The 17,114-nt window shown below is 39.0% G+C and overlaps 1 protein-coding gene across 1 annotated transcript; it reads right to left on the reverse strand.

Annotated features, from left to right (window-relative positions):
* Positions 1–5,390: 5,390 nt before the first annotated feature.
* LOC140923663 (uncharacterized) lies at positions 5,391–16,677 on the reverse strand. Its single transcript, XM_073373736.1, has 5 exons — positions 16,584–16,677; positions 10,429–11,291; positions 9,961–10,044; positions 9,504–9,587; positions 5,391–8,447 (listed from the first exon to the last, which is right to left on the reverse strand). Exons 2-5 carry the CDS (start codon positions 11,267–11,269, stop codon positions 8,149–8,151), a joined length of 1,308 nt encoding a protein of 435 aa, XP_073229837.1. The 5' UTR covers positions 11,270–11,291; positions 16,584–16,677; the 3' UTR covers positions 5,391–8,148.
* Between the last annotated feature and the right edge of the window lie 437 nt (positions 16,678–17,114).

Consider the following 17,114-nt stretch of genomic DNA (forward strand, 5'->3'; position numbering starts at 1 on the left):
ATGACGTACTTCAAGAACTGTCGGGGGTAGAACACCGCTGACCACTCCAGGAGAAAAAAAAAACGAAGAAACCAATAACCGCGAACCGTCGACTTGAAGACTACGTACGCCTACCATTTGTAGACGATCTGTGCCTGCGTAGTGCAATGCAGGGCTTCCTAAGAAGAAAACTCCCCAGCGAGGCAAAATTAACAGGAAGACAAATCAAATCGTCTAAGTGTCAACCATGCCACGACCAGAGTATCCTCTCCTGCTACTTACTTAAAGACTATCTATAACCAGCGAAATTTTCACATGAATGCCATTCAGGGGCACGCATATCGAGGTATGGTGGGCCTCCACTTGTGTGTCCCCGAAATATTCGGCATTATAGCATTCTCGTGTTTACTTCGCAGGCTAATGCGGTTTAATTCGTGCTCCTCCAACGATGAAACTGCGTCGTAGATTGGTCTCGAAGTCTTCCTACGCTTACGATTTGTAAACGATCTAGCCTATGGTGTGTGGATTGTCCCAAGTTTCCCTGGCAAACTGCAACAAGGTGTTGGCTCTTCGCGGGAAGAAACGCCTGGTTGCAGATTGCTTTTGTTGTGCGACTGAAACCTGTCAACTTATCTACCCGCACAAGTTCGAAGTCTGCAAATGCGCACCAACGAAAAATTTCACTTCACACCTATACTGTTTAACATCAAAAGTCAATTTGGTAGGAGCAGATCCGAATTTGCGAGGCTATACTAACTATTTACCTGTAACCAGAGAGACCACTAAGCTTGTAAGCAGTGGCCAAATGAGGTCCTCTCACTGTAGCTGAATGATCTGAAGTCTCTAGTTTACTAAGTTATTTCTTAGAATAACCACTGTCTGGTTGAACCTTGCGGATGAAAGCTTCACTTGACCAGCGCCAAGACTATCAAGTGAAGTGTTATAGATCAATTCAATTTCGCGCAACTAAGCGGGAGGTTGTAGTGAAGACGACGACGACGACAACGGCGGTGGCGAAATCCATCTGGCAATGCGCAAAATATGTAGCCGAAGATGAAGCCGAACGGAATCCAAAAAGCCTAGCCTATTTCTAAAAGCCGAACTCTCGTCGCTGACCGAACACCTGCAAAGGAACCCAACTTAAGAAAAAGGGCAGGGGAGGCCCTTACCAGCCCGGGAAACCCCGCTAGCTAATCTAACTACAATTAAGTTAAGCCGACAAAAAAGTCCGGAAAATTCAGGCCGAAAGTGTGTGGAAAGTATGCTTTGCAAGGTTCATCCAGAGCTCTATATACCCCCCTTCACCCAACCCATAAGGAATGCACCTGACCTGTACCATTTCAATAGGTTGGGTATGCTGTGATGACTGGAAGCTTGAGTAGTCAAGGATGGTGGTCTGTGGTCTGGTGGGGTAATCTGATCTGGTGGTCTGGTGTGGCGGTCTGATCTGGGGCGGATCTGATAGACTGGTCTGATAGACAGGTCTGCCTGAGGAAGATCGTCGAGTCTGTGGGCTGAGCTGAAAATTGAAAAGATGACGAGCTGAGTAAAAAAAAAGTGAAATGGCTCAATTAAGCGTCAGAGAGCTGCGTGAAGAGAAACGGAGAAAAATATACGAAAATGCTTTAGTTTTTGAAATCATTTGCAATTTTGAAAAGCCGTCTTTAAACCGAAAAAGGTTTGCAAGAAAAGCAACATTACTAAGATTAAGGACTCTGGTGAAGATCATTGTAACCTGTTCGCAGGCCCTCTATTTTCTCTTCAAAGTCCGTTGAGCGCGCGTGACAAAAAATACAACTGCGGGGGGATTTATTGACCCCCAGCATAAGGGGGTGGGGGAAGAAGAACTCGCGCTCGCCAATGTTTTCGAAAAGAAAAATAAAACAACGTCTGTGTACAGGCTACGATCATTGCGACTCTTTTCCATTTGTAATAAGTATAGTAAATTTTAATGCCTAACATAATGGTAATTAGTCTGGCCCTGTCGCAATCTATTCTCGTGAGAGTTCACGCGAGACGTCGTGCGTAATGTAGTTATGTCACATGAGGTGTGGCTCTGATGACGATCTTTGCGAATCTTTTCCATTCCTAATAAGAATCGTTAATTTCAATGTTTAACACAGTAGTAATCATTCAGGCTCTGTCGCAATCCATTTACGCGCGCGAGAGTTTACGCGTGGTCTGGTTATATCATATGAGGTCTGAATCAAGGTTGGATGGCAAATGGTTGCCTGTTTGCTTCAGAGCAATTTAGCCAAAAGCTGGTCAAAAATAACGGAAACATATAAAAAAGACAAAAACTAATCAATGATTTACAACTATATTGCAGTTAAGTCACAGGATTCAATATTAATCCAAAAATTAAATCGTCACTAGTCTAATTATCATCTCAACTGTTTATAGCCAAATTAAACTATATTGACTGCATGTATGTATCACTTATTCTGTCAATTCATTTTATTCACTTGGCTAAGGTTTCGTTGGAATGTAAGAGCAATCTCATCTAACGTAAGAAAGTCGCATGATCTTAATAAATTTCAAATATTCCAACCTGTTTAGTGTAAGCAAAAACCGAGAAGAAGTGCACAAAATTGCACTATTAACACTTGACAACCACGGCCCCTTACGTTTCCTATCTTCAACACTTCAGTTTAAGTATAATGGTACGTAAATTTCTGTATTCCATTAAATATAAAACTTGTTAAATAAATAGAAATTGACGAAAACACCTTTAGCAAACTTGGAGGCTTTCCGTGATAGCTTCCTTTAGGTCCATCTTTATTTAAAGGGGCGGTGGCCTCATTTTGTGATGTTAACCTCCATCAAAATCTCGCTGTTGTAGACCGAGGAAAAATGAATAAAAATTGTCGTTTTTGTCAATTCCTTTCCTGGTCACCAATATGAATTTGGAAGAAGACCATGACACGAATTGCTGCGTTATCTTAATACTTTATCAGGACATTGATATCTCCACTGAGCTTCGCCTACATTTTAGTAACAGTCACGCGTACGTCTTCATACGAGCTACGAAAGGGATTTCAAAAGTCATGCACTAATTTTGCCTGGCGAGCATTTGCCTACATTTCTACTCGCTATTTCTCCTCTGAGAACAAATAACTTAACTTCATAACAAGAACATTCGACAACGAAGTAAATAATATATAATTTGGACTAGCCAGAATACAAATTTCAACCCAACTGGCGGTAACTTAAACATGTAATTTACCTCAGGCGCTGGTTTAACATCCAAGACTGCTTCCATGATAGTTAGCTTCCTTGTCGTGAAGCTGGGAAAGACGGATAGCGAGTTTATTATGCCTTGAGAGCGTCTTCCTTTTCTTTCTTGAGAAACCTTCACTAGCAGCGTCCCCAACCGAAGTTAGCAATTTTTGAATGTAGCGCGGAGCAACGTTCTGATTTGAATAATAATTTCTGATTGGATTTGGTTTACTGCACGTGTCTATGTAGCGAGAACAAGGGTTGTTTACCACATACACTTCAGGGCAATAGACCTATTCGGCTAACTCAATGTTGTACCCAATTCAAACCCTTTGGGAATAAAACGTTTTGTTTCAGGAATTTCCATATCATTTAAATGTGAATGCCACATTATAATGCAAATTCAGCACACAAAGAATCTTATCCCCGGGAGATTTGAATTGGGTACAACATTGAGTTAGCCGAATAGGTCTATTGGGAATTGGGAAGTTAATAAATTCAAATATATTCTTTGAATGTCTTGGGCGCGTGAAACATTAGGCCTAAGCGGAAAAACCGGCTAGATTTTATATTTTGTGGAAAAAAGAAAAAATTGTTAAGTCGTGAAATCTCGCTCCTGTAAACGAAACCCAGCAAGGGTTTGTTTTACACACACACACACGAAAAAAAAACTGTGAAGCCTGATTTCTCTTTTACAAGAGTATGCGGTTTTAAATAAATGCAGCTTAACGATAAAATTGTAACCAGAGTTTTTTAATTTTTATCATCATTTTGAGAAGGCTCAAAAGTCAACGCATTGATTCAACAGAGACAACTATTAGCTAACCACACATATATTCTCTTCGTTCCGTTCAAAACGCGGTTTTGTTTTTAAAGAGAGAGGGCCTCCTCATCTTGCTTGCGAGCTAGTCTAGTCTTTTTTTCTTTTTTTTCATAAATTCCACCTATAATCTTGGTCCAGGAGTAATAGCCTGCATAACAATCGTTTTTTTTTTTTCGCTTTTTTCTCCAATTCGGGGGCGCGATTGCAAGGGCAAAGAAAACTTCAGGTATAAAAACTCACTTTTAAACAATTTTCAAAATACTCAATAATTTTTTTGGCATATTTTTGAACTACTGAAAAGTTTTTTTTAAACATTATTGATAATGATAGATCCACACGTTGTCGCAGCGTGCAAGGAAATTTGAGAGTCCGATAGCCCAGGGTAAGTGGATTTTGCCATCGCGCGAGATAAGTTTTCGGGGGAAGTCAAATTACACCTGTACTTTAAGACAAATTGAGAATTCGTAATAAATTCACTTGAAGGACAGAAAGCCCTTTTTCAAGCTCATCTGACAAGGTGAAATCTGTAAAAACAAGTATTAAAACAAGTATAACACTAAAGAGGCAGTTACACATACTGTATTCGTTTCCATTGTAAACAGCTCGGTTTTTAATATTTATCCACTCCATCGGTTAACATGATAAAGGTGGGAAGGTATAGGGAGAAAACTTGTCCCACTCAGAAGGGTTACTGTTTTTTGTTTTTAAAACATTATTATTGTTTTTAAAATTCATTTTTCTTTCACTCGTGAATAAACACTGTTTCAGCCCTTAAAATTGGGTCGTTTTGGTGGTTAAAACACAGTCCTATTTTTTGGGTCTAATTTGGCTCCCTTAATCAGGACCAATACAGCCCAGTTACCTGGGGCTGATTTGTACCGAGGGGCTGAAATGAGTCTCAGCATGGGTTGGAATAGCCTTTGGGTGAGATTGTTTTGAATTAATTGTGCTCAAATAGCTTCACGAGGAGATGAATCAGACTTTGGCCTTGTCGGCAGATGAATTGACATTTTTAGCCGAAACAGATCTTTTTAAGTTTCAGTGTATTTAACAACCTCGTTCCCAGGGTTCTCTCCTAGCCGTACGGGTAGGGGAGAGAACCTGGGAACGAGGTTGAGTATTTAAATGTTTTAAACTAAAATACATGTATCAGTTGCAGTGGCGAATCCAGGGGAGGGGCCTGGGGGCCGACCCCCTTATTTTAGACCAAAATGAGACCCGAAGGGCCGAAAAAAATTGTTTTTGAGACCGCCTTCCCATTATCTCAGGGTCTGGATGACCGTCCCCCCCCCCCCCCCCCCCTATCTGAAGGTCTCGGGATCCACGCCACTCAGTTGTACCATTGTCGCTAAATTAATGATAGTGAAAATAGGGCGGACAACTTTTTATTTCAAACCTCTAAAATACAGTGTATCAATCAAAATTACAACACAGAAAAAAAAAGAACTAAGAAGTCACAACTAACGAGGAAGATTAAACGAAAATCAATCTCTCACGACCTGCGTGTATAAATTGAAAGGCAAAACAGTTGTAAAGGAAGAGAAACAACTGCATGGCAGTTATAGGGTACACAGAATTTCTTTGTTACAAAAAAATCTTGAATTATATCATATAATCATATCTCAATACTCTTACGATTAGCACATACTATATTGAATCTTAGAGATTCTTCAATTGTCGACTCTATGGGCCAAATATTTAAACGTAGTTTAGCCAGTGTTTAACAAAACAGCGTTCTAAGTCATTTTCAATTTTCCTAACCCGTATGATTTTATCTAAACATCATTTATTGTGAACAGTTTTATAAAAGCATATAGGGAAGACTAGAAAAGCATTTATCTTCTTAAAACAAACCACTAAGAAAGAGATCTGGAGGTCCAAAGATTCGTTAAACCGCGGCTTAACTTAGACTTCGTTTAAATATTTGGCCCCATATGTTTAAAATTTTATAGTCACCCAAAATGACTAAATATATATAATTTTTCCATTCTCCTTGTCTTAAAATACAAGCTTAAGCAATCATCTGTTAATTTTCTATCTACAGTGCGTGTACACGTTTTATCCCCATTCATTTCCCAGCCTATATACAAGTCAAACCCTGCCTTACGGACACCCACTTAATACGGACACCTACTTAATAGGGACATCTCATTAATACGGACACCCACTTAACACGGACACCCACTTAATATGGAGACCCACTTAATACGGACACCCACTTGATACGGACACCCACTTAACATGGACACCCACTTGATTCGGACACCTCATTAATACGGACAGTTTGCTTTGTCCCTAGGGAAAGAAAGCCCTTACGTTTTCTCTAAATGACAACCCGCTTTATGCTGACACCCCGTTATTACGGACACTTTCTATGGCCCCCTTAGTGTACGTATTAGCGTGGTTTGACTGTATTTTATTCAATAGTTTATTTGTAAGGCCATCTCAAACCAAATGCTTTGTCTCCCATTGCTCTAAAATTAATCCCAGCAGAGATCTAGTATAAATTTCATTTGGAAAAGTACCAGCCAACCTCATCTGATGCAGCTAATTTAATTACAGTATCACCAAAACAATTTTACGACCTATCTTGTTTGACGTTAAGCAGCAGATGTCTTTGGACATTTTCATATAAAAGCGCGCGACCTTCGTGGAGGCCAACGGGGTTTTGAAGCTTTCAACTTCCACGAAACGGGACGCGATGGGTTACAAACCATTTGGTTATTTTAGGATGCGGCCCTTAGTCATATTATTATTTTATAAAAATCCAAAAAACAAATAAAAATAAAACTACAAACAAGTTATCTACTCCTTCTATAAAAAAATAACTTGTAATCTTTCGCCTTATTAATACTATATGCATGCTTTGGTAAAAACGAACTGGTCTTTTGAGTAAAAGACTTGACAAGTATAAACCGAAAGACGCCATTGCTCTAATCCATAACGCGTATTGTCTTGTAAATGACAAATGAAGGAAGAAATTGTCTTCACTAAATTATGTACGTACTGCTTTTTGTTGTTGTTTAATATGTTGTTTGTTGTTGCTGTTGTTGCTTTTTAACACTATCATTATAATAACCTACTTGATTGAGAATCCGTACTTACACTTAAGTACACTGAAGTCCGTTTGTACAAACAGAGACTAGAGTTTCCTTTTGAACGAAGTTTCCTTTTGAATGATCTCAGTAAAAAGATAAGAGTAAGTGTGGACCAATGGGTAAAAGCTATTGCTACATCCGGGAATATGAGTGACAATTGAGGGTGAAAACACCATAGCGAACTTCACTTCGTTTTCTTGATGTTCTCTCCCACAAAAGCTTTGGACCGATAGCACAAAAGTGTGGCCAATTGCAATTGATGTCATCTCTTCCATCGGAAGCCAAACAGTGACTAACATTACATGTCCATTTGTTCTAATCAGGTATGTCTACTAGAATTACAGAACTATACTTGCTGGCAGCGAAAATCAAAGGAAAATGAAAAATCTAAATTTTAGGATTCATTAGTTTCAAAGTTTCTGCGTTAAAATCCAAGTGTAAAGAAAATCGATGTCTTTATCCTATATTTCATACGATAAAAATATATGTTCCCTCCTTCTATAAAGGTCAATAAGCTTATAATCTTTCGCAATATTAACACTAGCGTTGGTAAAAAAAAGTCGGTCCTATAACGAGAAAAAGGACTTTACAAGTATAAAAAGACGCCATTGCTATAAGTCATAATGCATTTTTTTTTGTTGAAGACAACGCAAAATGCGGATGTCTGTATCCTTTTTGATTCTATTTAAAAAATATGTTCTTTTGAAAAACAAGTCCTCTGAAGTTAAACTTACAAGCTTTGCAGCTCGGAGTTGTTTATATTCTATAAAAACAAATAATAAAATTTAAAAAAAAAGATAGGAATCAAGAAGATGATGAAGCATTAAAAAATAAGTATTATTCTAATCTAAAAGAGATCCGTTAAACACCAGTTTAGTCCTTTTAGACCCACTGGTCAATTCAGGCACAATCTTCTTATGTGAGCACCTTAGGAAAGCCTCTTCAGAAATCTGGTTCCTCCTGGTTTTCAGGCCCTTGTTAACCAACTAGAAAATGATTTTTTTCCCTTGGTCTTTTCAAATATAGCTTCTACGACTCATCAGGTTCACTTTGCCCTCTATCTTCTCTAGCCCCATCTCCAAACCTGTACATAAGTTTCTGTCCTTCGTCATGGAACATGATTTGCCGATCGTAGTAGTAACGTAGCGCGCGGCTCATCTTCTCATACGTCATATTTCGTTTGTTCTTCCGCTGGCCCCAAAGTCTCGCGGCTTGCTTAGAGTCGACGAATTTGAAGGATCCTTCCTCTCGTGAGATCCAACTGACACATGGATCGTTTTTCTCGAGTAGCTCCTTAATAAATTTCCACAGTACAACTGTTTTTCTCACTGAGAATCAAAATGAAATGTTTAGCTTTAGTTTACGACGAAAAATGAGTTCCACATTACAGTGCTTTTCCAATAATAGTCACCAAGCAAACAAGAAAAACAAAATACACTTTTATGACTGAAAAGTTGTTTCTTCGACGTTATCATTTGCATACATATACTCATGCAAGCATTAAAAAGGTCCGGAGGAAAGGTTTACTCATCTCGTACCCAGATCTCTTGTCGGCTACATCAATAAGAGATCTGAGTACGAGATTAAAGGTTTATCTCATTTCTTGTGTGTTCACGCGGCCAGTTCTTTATAACAGCAGAGCAAAAGACTGTTAAGCGTTTAAGTCACACATTGAAAAGTTGATTCTAGTTTTTGTGCAGTACTATTCTATTGTGCTCTTTATTGCTGCACAAAGTGATTCTTATATCTGTGGAAAAAATTCTATAAAGTATGACCGGTGAAATAAAAGCTAATAAGCAGTTCTTTCCTGTGGTTTACTGTTAAGCATGCTCTGCAAAGCGTTTCTTACACCAGAGTTTGTGAATAACTATTCGTATCAAAGCTTATAAGCAGGACCTTCCCGCTGCTAGTGTTTAGTACGCTGTGCAAGATTGTCCTAACTTTTGAGCCTGTGGGCATCAACTATATTTATGGAGTGTGAAATTCAAATGAAAGCTACGGAAAATTACCCCTCCTTTAAATACGTTGTTCAATTCAACTACCGTCTGTTTATTTTCTACAGTGTAACTGAAAAAACCATCTACCCTGATTTTAAAATCTGTTAGAGAAGTCTTTCCAGCACTTCTTGTGCAGGTACACTTTGCTTTATATGCATGGTCGAGTAGCTTTAATCCGCGGATAAAAAACTTTGATGTAATGTAAAGATGTAAGCTATCTAACAATGTACTGGGTAGTAATGTTCTGCAATGCGGCTGTATGCAGTCTTATTTCTTTTACAACTGTGACATTGTTATTGCTGTAAAAAATTAAGTATGGTTAACATCAACACGCGATACACGTATAAGGCGTTTAGGTAAAACGCTATTTTAAACTGTTTGAAATACCTGTTGGTCGACTCTGCGAAAGCATCGACCCTCCTCTTTTAGCGCGAAAAGAGTAGCGAGATTGACATTGACGGACTGGGCGATCTGAGTTAAAAACAAAAGAAAGAATATTAGCTTCCACCTCCTCTTTTTCCGGACGGCGTTAACATAATTGTCTAGATGCCAGACAAGCTAGACGTAAACATTTTAAATACATACATACTTAACCCTTATAACAGGATCAGTAAGGTGAGAGTAGGATGTTAAGTTGCTATATTGCCTATTTTACAGTTCAACTTCCAAAATTTTCTCAATTTTTGGCGTTTTCATGTGGATTTTTGCCTTATAAACCTTGCTACAGAGGTAAGATTCCCCTTGTACCTCTGATTTGGATGAGGACCGCGAATATTCTATCTTGATACCATGGCAGAATTAAATCAGTAAAGGAATCCGTCATAAGAGGTTCGATAGTAATTACCACTGTTAGATGATTCTTCCGCATCGTTTGAAAACTGTTCCGTTTTCTCAGCCTTTATTTCATTGTTTGCCAAAGTCTCGCGATCTGAAAACAATGATGAAGATAAGAAATCAGATTCTTTTTTATCGATCGTGCTTGGAAATTAAAGGGTTTAGGTGACCTAGTCCACAACTACTTAAGCGACACCATTTTTCTTCTTCTGTCTTGAGAGAAGGCTCACGAACACATAAACTCGTTCGTCTTTGAAAAGGGTAAGACCGATAGTGACTCAAGATGAAGGCTGTCCAGTATAAATCACTTCCGCGTGGAAAAGGAGCAAAGCAATTCTTAAGTTACGTCTGTTAGTCTGTGGCTTCTTCAGGAAACTAGACCATTCGAATACAGTTTAAGAACATACCATGGTAGACGAAAACAGTTTTTGTGAACAAAAATACGAGCGAAAGAAAATTCGAAGTGGTTGTCACTTACCTGGGAAATCCTGTTGTTTTTCTTCCTTTTTAACAGATCTAAGAAAAGAAGTTTCATTGCCCTCACAATCCATCGACACTTCCTTTTTCTCCGGATTCAAAACTACTTGTCGGAATTTGGAGGGAGAATTGGCTGTATCTTTACACGCCTCTGGTTTTATTTCAAACATCTGCAAAGGACTGGTTCCTGGAGGAGGAGGTGGGGGAATCCTTTCGACTGGGCTGGACTCTGGGGTTGGGGAACTATACACTGCGTTACACAAAGGAGCAGGCGTGTTGCACAAGACCTCAGGTATGGGCTTGTTTGGCAACGGACTTGGCTCTGGAGTGGGTATGCTGTCCAGTGGGCTGGTCTCGGGGGTGGATACCCCGTGCAGTGGACTAGGCATTAAAGTTGGCTGGTTGTACAAATAACTGGAGTTTGAATTGGGTGCATCGTACAAAGGAGTGGACTCGGTGGTGATTGTTGTTTGCAGTGCGCCCGGCTGGTATGAGAAGTTTACGCTCACTGGATCTGGCTCGGGAGTTGGCAATCTGTTGAGGATCATGGTCTCCGCGGTAAATGTTTTCTCTAATTGCCCAAGGGTTTGCATACTGTTCAAAGAAACATCCTCGGGCGTGGAAATCTTTTGCAGTAGACTAGGCTCAGGAGTTTCTGGTCTGAACAATGGAAAGCTATCTACAGAAATTAAGCCCGAGGGATCCAATATACGGCGGATATCAAAGTCGTTTAAGCCAAAGTCGAAAGGTTCAAGTGGATATAAGTCCTCACAGTTGTCGCTTGAAGGAGCAGGCCAAACTGGCAATTCATAATTATGAGGAAATGAGGACAAAGTTGTCATTGTAACCACCAAATGAACTTTTCTACAATAAAAGAAAAAAGTGAGTTAAGTGACAATATTTGCTGATTCACAGTGGATATGGCCTACTGTCTAGCTTAATTATCCAACAGACGGATAAACCATGAAGGACTAAATTTGAAGAGGAGATAGAATGTGCTGCACGCCTAGACCCGGCAAGACATTTCAGGGTATCCCATCCTTCTTACAGGCAACTAAAGACGCGATAACAGATGACAAACCTGCAATTCAACGCCGAACTTGAATCTAATTGAATTACCGTTATCCGTCTGAGACTGATAGTTTACAATACGAGATTGGCTGTGGTCTTGGCGGCAGGGACAGAGGTAGTGGTGGTGATAGTGATAGTGGCAGCAGTCGTGACAGGGACAGTGGTAGTGGTAGTGGTAGTGGTAGTGGCAGTGGCAGTGGCAGTGGCAGTGGTCGTGGCATTGACAATGGTTATGATAATGGCATTGATAGTAGTGGTGGTGGTATTAGTTAGAGTAGCAGTGGTAATTGGTAGTGGTGGTGGCAGTGACAGTGACAGTTTAGTGGTAGTGGTAGTGGTGGTGGTGATAGTAAGAGTAGTAAGGGCTAGTGGTAGTGGTGATAGGTGTGGTGGAGGCAGGGCAATGGTAAAGGCAGCGGCAGTGGCAGTGGTGGTGGTTGTGGTGGTAGTGGTACTGGTAGTGCCAGTGTTGGTGGTACTACGTTTAACTGTATGCGAACTCTCAGCATGTGTAAGAATTTGGGACTCATGGTGGGTCGGGGGGGGGGGGGGAATACCTCCACCTGTAGATAAATTTCCATCAGTGCAACGGCAGGACATGTTCCCACTTTTTATTGTGGAAGTGGAGTTTGTTATTTTTATTCGCAATGAAACGTTCGTTGTTTTTTTTTGCATTTTACTAATAAAAGGCTAGTCGAGAAAGATGATTTACTTAACTTTGAACGAAAAATCAGATATTTACTCTCAAGAATAATATAATTAACAAGAATATTGTCATCGTTATCCGGGCAAAAATGGCCAAATAAAATATCTTTAAAATCAAAGTTGGTAGAAACTTAAGAATGGTGATAAGCTCATCCCAGAAAATGTTAACGTAATGAATGAATAAATGAACGAACGAACGAAAGACTGAACGAACGAATGAATGAATGAAACGAATAAATACATAAATAAATAAAGAGTTGTTTTACTGATAGCATATATCCACAAAAAAGCTCTTTATATACCACAACCCATATCGAAATGGAATTTCAGTTTTCGAGGAGGGGGGGCAAAACCAGAGTACCTTGGAGAAAACAGTAGAGAAGAGAACTTACATCAAATTCAAGCAAAATGGAATTCAATTCAGACCACAATGCTGGAAGGCGTTTGCTCTACGTGTAACAACAGCGCCATCTATGATTCTCCTTGCATTGTTCAGTGTAAGGCTTATGGGCTTTACAAAACACTTTATCTTCTCTCCTCCCGTCACAAAACTGACTAAAGCTCCAGTACTCTGGTACCAAACGCAGAATGCTGCTTGGATAATTTCGGTTTCCTTCTGAATTTTATCTCGACGAAATTCAGTTATCACTTTAAAACAAGAATTTATCGATAAGTTGTTTTAATTTAAGTTAGTACCAACTGGCCGAAATTTCCGACTAACCGATCCTTGTGAATCATCTCGTTTATTCGGCAAAACAACTGTTATTTTACCAGCGTTCTATGGTAAGAAACTTAACATAGCTCCTCAAGCAAATAACAATACGAAGAAGAAAGCTTTTTTCAACTCCTACTACGCAATACTCGTCTCGCTAATCAAAGCCATATAAAGTTACCTATGGTCTGTTTCTCGTCGTAATAGCTTTCCACAAGAACACCCTTTGAACTGTATACGTAGTTGAAGTATTGGGGTAAGGTTCTAGGCAGCTTTTGCCATCGGTTACTCTAAAGACAAAAGCGCTACACTTTTTGTCAACGTTTAGTGGCTGCTGTAGGATACTTTTGCATTAAGGTTACGTACGGCAGCTGAAAGAAACCGGTGTTTCAGTAACCACGTTTTGACTTCCAATTCGATAGTTTCAGATAGTAATTGTTAGCCTCCTGATAATCGTGGAACGTTCTCCTGTTCACTAAACATCCAAAACTCAACCGGGTGAATTATTCATCACAATTAAAGTTTTCATCACTACAGAATCTTTCGTATTAGACGCAGGTAATGATCGATTTTTGGAGCACTAGATAGCTGTCTCAGTGATGTACGTTTGAGTGCTGGCCGGTGATTAAAAATTCATCAACACATACCCTCCGGTCTGTAGCACTGCAATTATTAATAAGAAGTTGTTTAAAAACTACATATAAAGAGGCTGGAAACTGAATTAATTAGTAACTTTAGCGTCACAAATTGATTGAAGTATCGAAACGTTCTTACTAAAAACTTTCTGCTTTGAAAACAAAATCAGCAAAGCGATGAAACAAACAGAGTGTTCCGACGGTGGAATAAAATTAATGTGTCACGAATATACATAAAATACGGAAAAGTTTCGTTTCTGCTGAGTAATGTTTATAACAAACTATTATTTTCTTTTAATAATTGTAATGTTTTTACCGCATTTAGCATTTTTTGTGTCAACAAAAGGATGAACTGAGGAAACGTCGAGAATCAAGGATTGAGCAGTGAATTATACAACTGCGTTTCAGGAATGCCCTTAATCCAACGAGGTATGAGTAAACCTTTCAGAGTGAAATTCGCGTTTTAGTTTAGAAAGAAAAAAGTAACCCCCTTAGGGACGTATAGTTATTATTGACTTTTCCTCAGAAAGTTCTGCGAGAAAATTGAAGCTGGTATAAACAAATTAAAGAAAAAAAAAACTAATCAATAACAAACACATTTACCAATTACTTACTAGCAGATCAAGTCGTCTTTCTTTAGTTCAAGAATTTTGAAGGTAACGCTCTTTTAAACGAGAATGTTTCCACGTTTATGTAACACATTCACAACGTAAAGGATCCAATTAGAACATCTAGTTCGAAACTACAACCACTCCGTACCTTGGAAACTAGAAGATAAGCCCGAGTTCACGTTAAGGAGTTGATATAATCTAACATAGGAATGCATGCGCACGAATTAGTTATCAGCCTATTTATAAAGTCATTGTCACAACTCAGCCATTGAACTTCTGAAGATACTTCCTGTTTACATTTAGGGGAAAACCCTCCAGGGCTGAGATCCGTCCTTTAGCTTTAAATAAGAGATGCTAATTGCCATGTCCGCAAAATTTAAATTCGATTTCCCCTATAAGCCGCAATACCCACATACAAATACTCAAGACTGATCTCCATACATTACCTAAGAGAATTCGTTGAGAGAATTTGTTTGAAGATCAAAATATTTCCCCTGAGTATATCATTTTATTTATTCTCATAACCTAATATGGATATCACCAGGAGAAAATTGATTTTAGTCACTCTTGGGGCTTAAAGGGTTCTAATACTGAAGTAGTTTGGTCAATATATGATGCTGTATCAAATCAATAATATTGTGATATCGTGATACATATCTTGTTATCTGCTATTGCGATGCTAACAGCGCGAAAGTAAACTTGAGAACAAGGCCAATCTTTAAACTTTCGTCCAAGGATCGTAACTTTATCTACGGATGAATGAACCTTTAAAGAGACAGATCATTTAAATGAACATCCACAAGAGCGATTTAAGAACATGATTCATATCGGCCGCATTTAACAAGTTTAAGACAAGGATTCCACTCTTCGTCTACATGAATCCACATAGTTTAACCGTCTACTTGAAATCACTAGACATCACTTAAATTGTTGGATTGTATTGCTCCCAAATTAAAGCTCAGCTTTTCGTGCTTTTATTTTAGTTTTCTGAGAATTGAACGGGGTATTTAAACAAATGAGGTTTCGAAACTAAAATGTCGCTGAGGTCACTGAGACAACGCTGAAAGGACACAACCGATAGCCACAACAATTAGCAACCAGTGTATGTCCTGCAAACTGAAACTAATTCCGGTCAAAAAAACTCTATTAAATGAGATTCCACTCAAGGCTGAGTATGTAAATTTTTGAGGCTTTAAATTTAGACACTGAAAGCTATCAGTCAATTTATATACTCACCAAGAACCAGTAATCCTAAAACTCTTGTTATAAAGAACTACAAAAGCCGCCCCATTTCAAAGCCACTGCACATAGAAGCTTTTTCGTTAGATTGTGCAAAACCTTTCAACTTGTGAACACGACACATAATGTCTACATTAATTCAGTAAAATTGAAACCAAAACATTTCTTCAAATCAATACTGAACTATTGAGTAGATTCCACAGTTTTGTTCCGCGAGTATGACAACGTAGTTTAGACAGACGAAAATACATGTCTGTGACGCCGCTATAAGTTGGTGTTTTAGGAAAATCCTATCAGATTGAAAAAAATCTTTTAACCCGTTCATAGTTTTTGGTCGTTTAAGCTTGAATGTTAGCTGGTATGCATTATATGTTATGCTCTGCAAGATGCTTTGTCAAACACAAACATTGCTGTCGGGTAGAAATTCTTGCGGTGTTAAGCAATGTGCGGTAAAATTGCAGTTTTTGCTTCGTTTACTCGATTTTCACGGCACGGTGTATTTTGAGTCAGTGGATGAAGTAGATGTCGCGAACAGTAAAACAATGTTGTTAGTCTCTACTTTTTTGGAGTAGTTGCCTTTGCCGCGAAATCGAAAATAATTAAGTTTTGAAAGTTTAAGAATCTTTGTCAATAAGGATTCTGGGTCACTTGACAAGGTTAAACTTGCCTTGACAAGATTCTTCAAACCACAAAACAAATTACGAAAAAAATGGCGGTTCAATAATTCTACTTCCCTGTTTGCTCAAGATTCTATTCAGAACTATTTTAATCATTTCTATGCCGAAGTAGTACAGGAAGAACGACTGTTAAAAAACGAGATTTTAGAAACACGGCACATACCAAAACTTTCGCTGTTTATTCGAGCAGGAGCCAGGTAACCTGGCCTAAAAACATTCCATAGTTCACAGCGTTTCTTGCTAATGGCGGTCTTCGGCCGAAATTCGTTTAAATCATTTGCGTTTTTACTTTCAAGTTTTGACGTTAACAACGGTCCTGGTTTGAGTGGTTCCCTTTAAAAATAGCCCCTGACTTTTCATGTAAGGCGCGTTGACCATGGATTGGCCCCTCAAAGCGGTACCGCTTGAACAACTTTGAGCAGGATTTCAGAAACAAAATTGAACTTCTAGCGATTTGGTCAGCGAAATAAAGAAAAGCAAAGCTAAAGAAAAACGGAATTCGTTACCTTCGATTCTCTTGTTGAAAGTATGATACACCTTGTTTACGTTCGAACCTAGACGCTAGTGGACCGGCTCGATGAAAACGTCCAAACCATTGCTGACTGAGCATGAGCAATCATAAATCAGATAAAGTATGCCCCACTTTACGCTGCCTGATAAAAGACAAAACGGATACTGGGCTTGGTGCGTTTCGAATAATTAGCTAGGTTTTCGTTTCATTTTAGCCTTTCCCTTGGTCATTAGAACAAACTTTTAGCACGCTGAAACTTAAAACTGCCAGCAACTACGATGTTGATTCCCGCCTTAATCACGCCCGACCATTTTTGCTCGTATCGACTCGTAAGACAAGACAGAACTTAAAACAGGCGAACACAATTCAAACACGGCGTGAAAGAACAAGTTTAGACAAATGGATTTGTGACCCTGAAAGTGGGACACTACAAAGGATACATTTTTTTTGGCATGTTACCAAGTATACGACGATTTTCATCAATCGTATTTGGGTAGTTCGCATAGAACCGGCCCTGTAAATTGCT

The sequence above is a fragment of the Porites lutea genome, chromosome 13 (assembly GCF_958299795.1).
Source record: "Porites lutea chromosome 13, jaPorLute2.1, whole genome shotgun sequence".
In the NCBI taxonomy this organism is placed as follows: Eukaryota; Metazoa; Cnidaria; class Anthozoa; order Scleractinia; family Poritidae; genus Porites; species Porites lutea.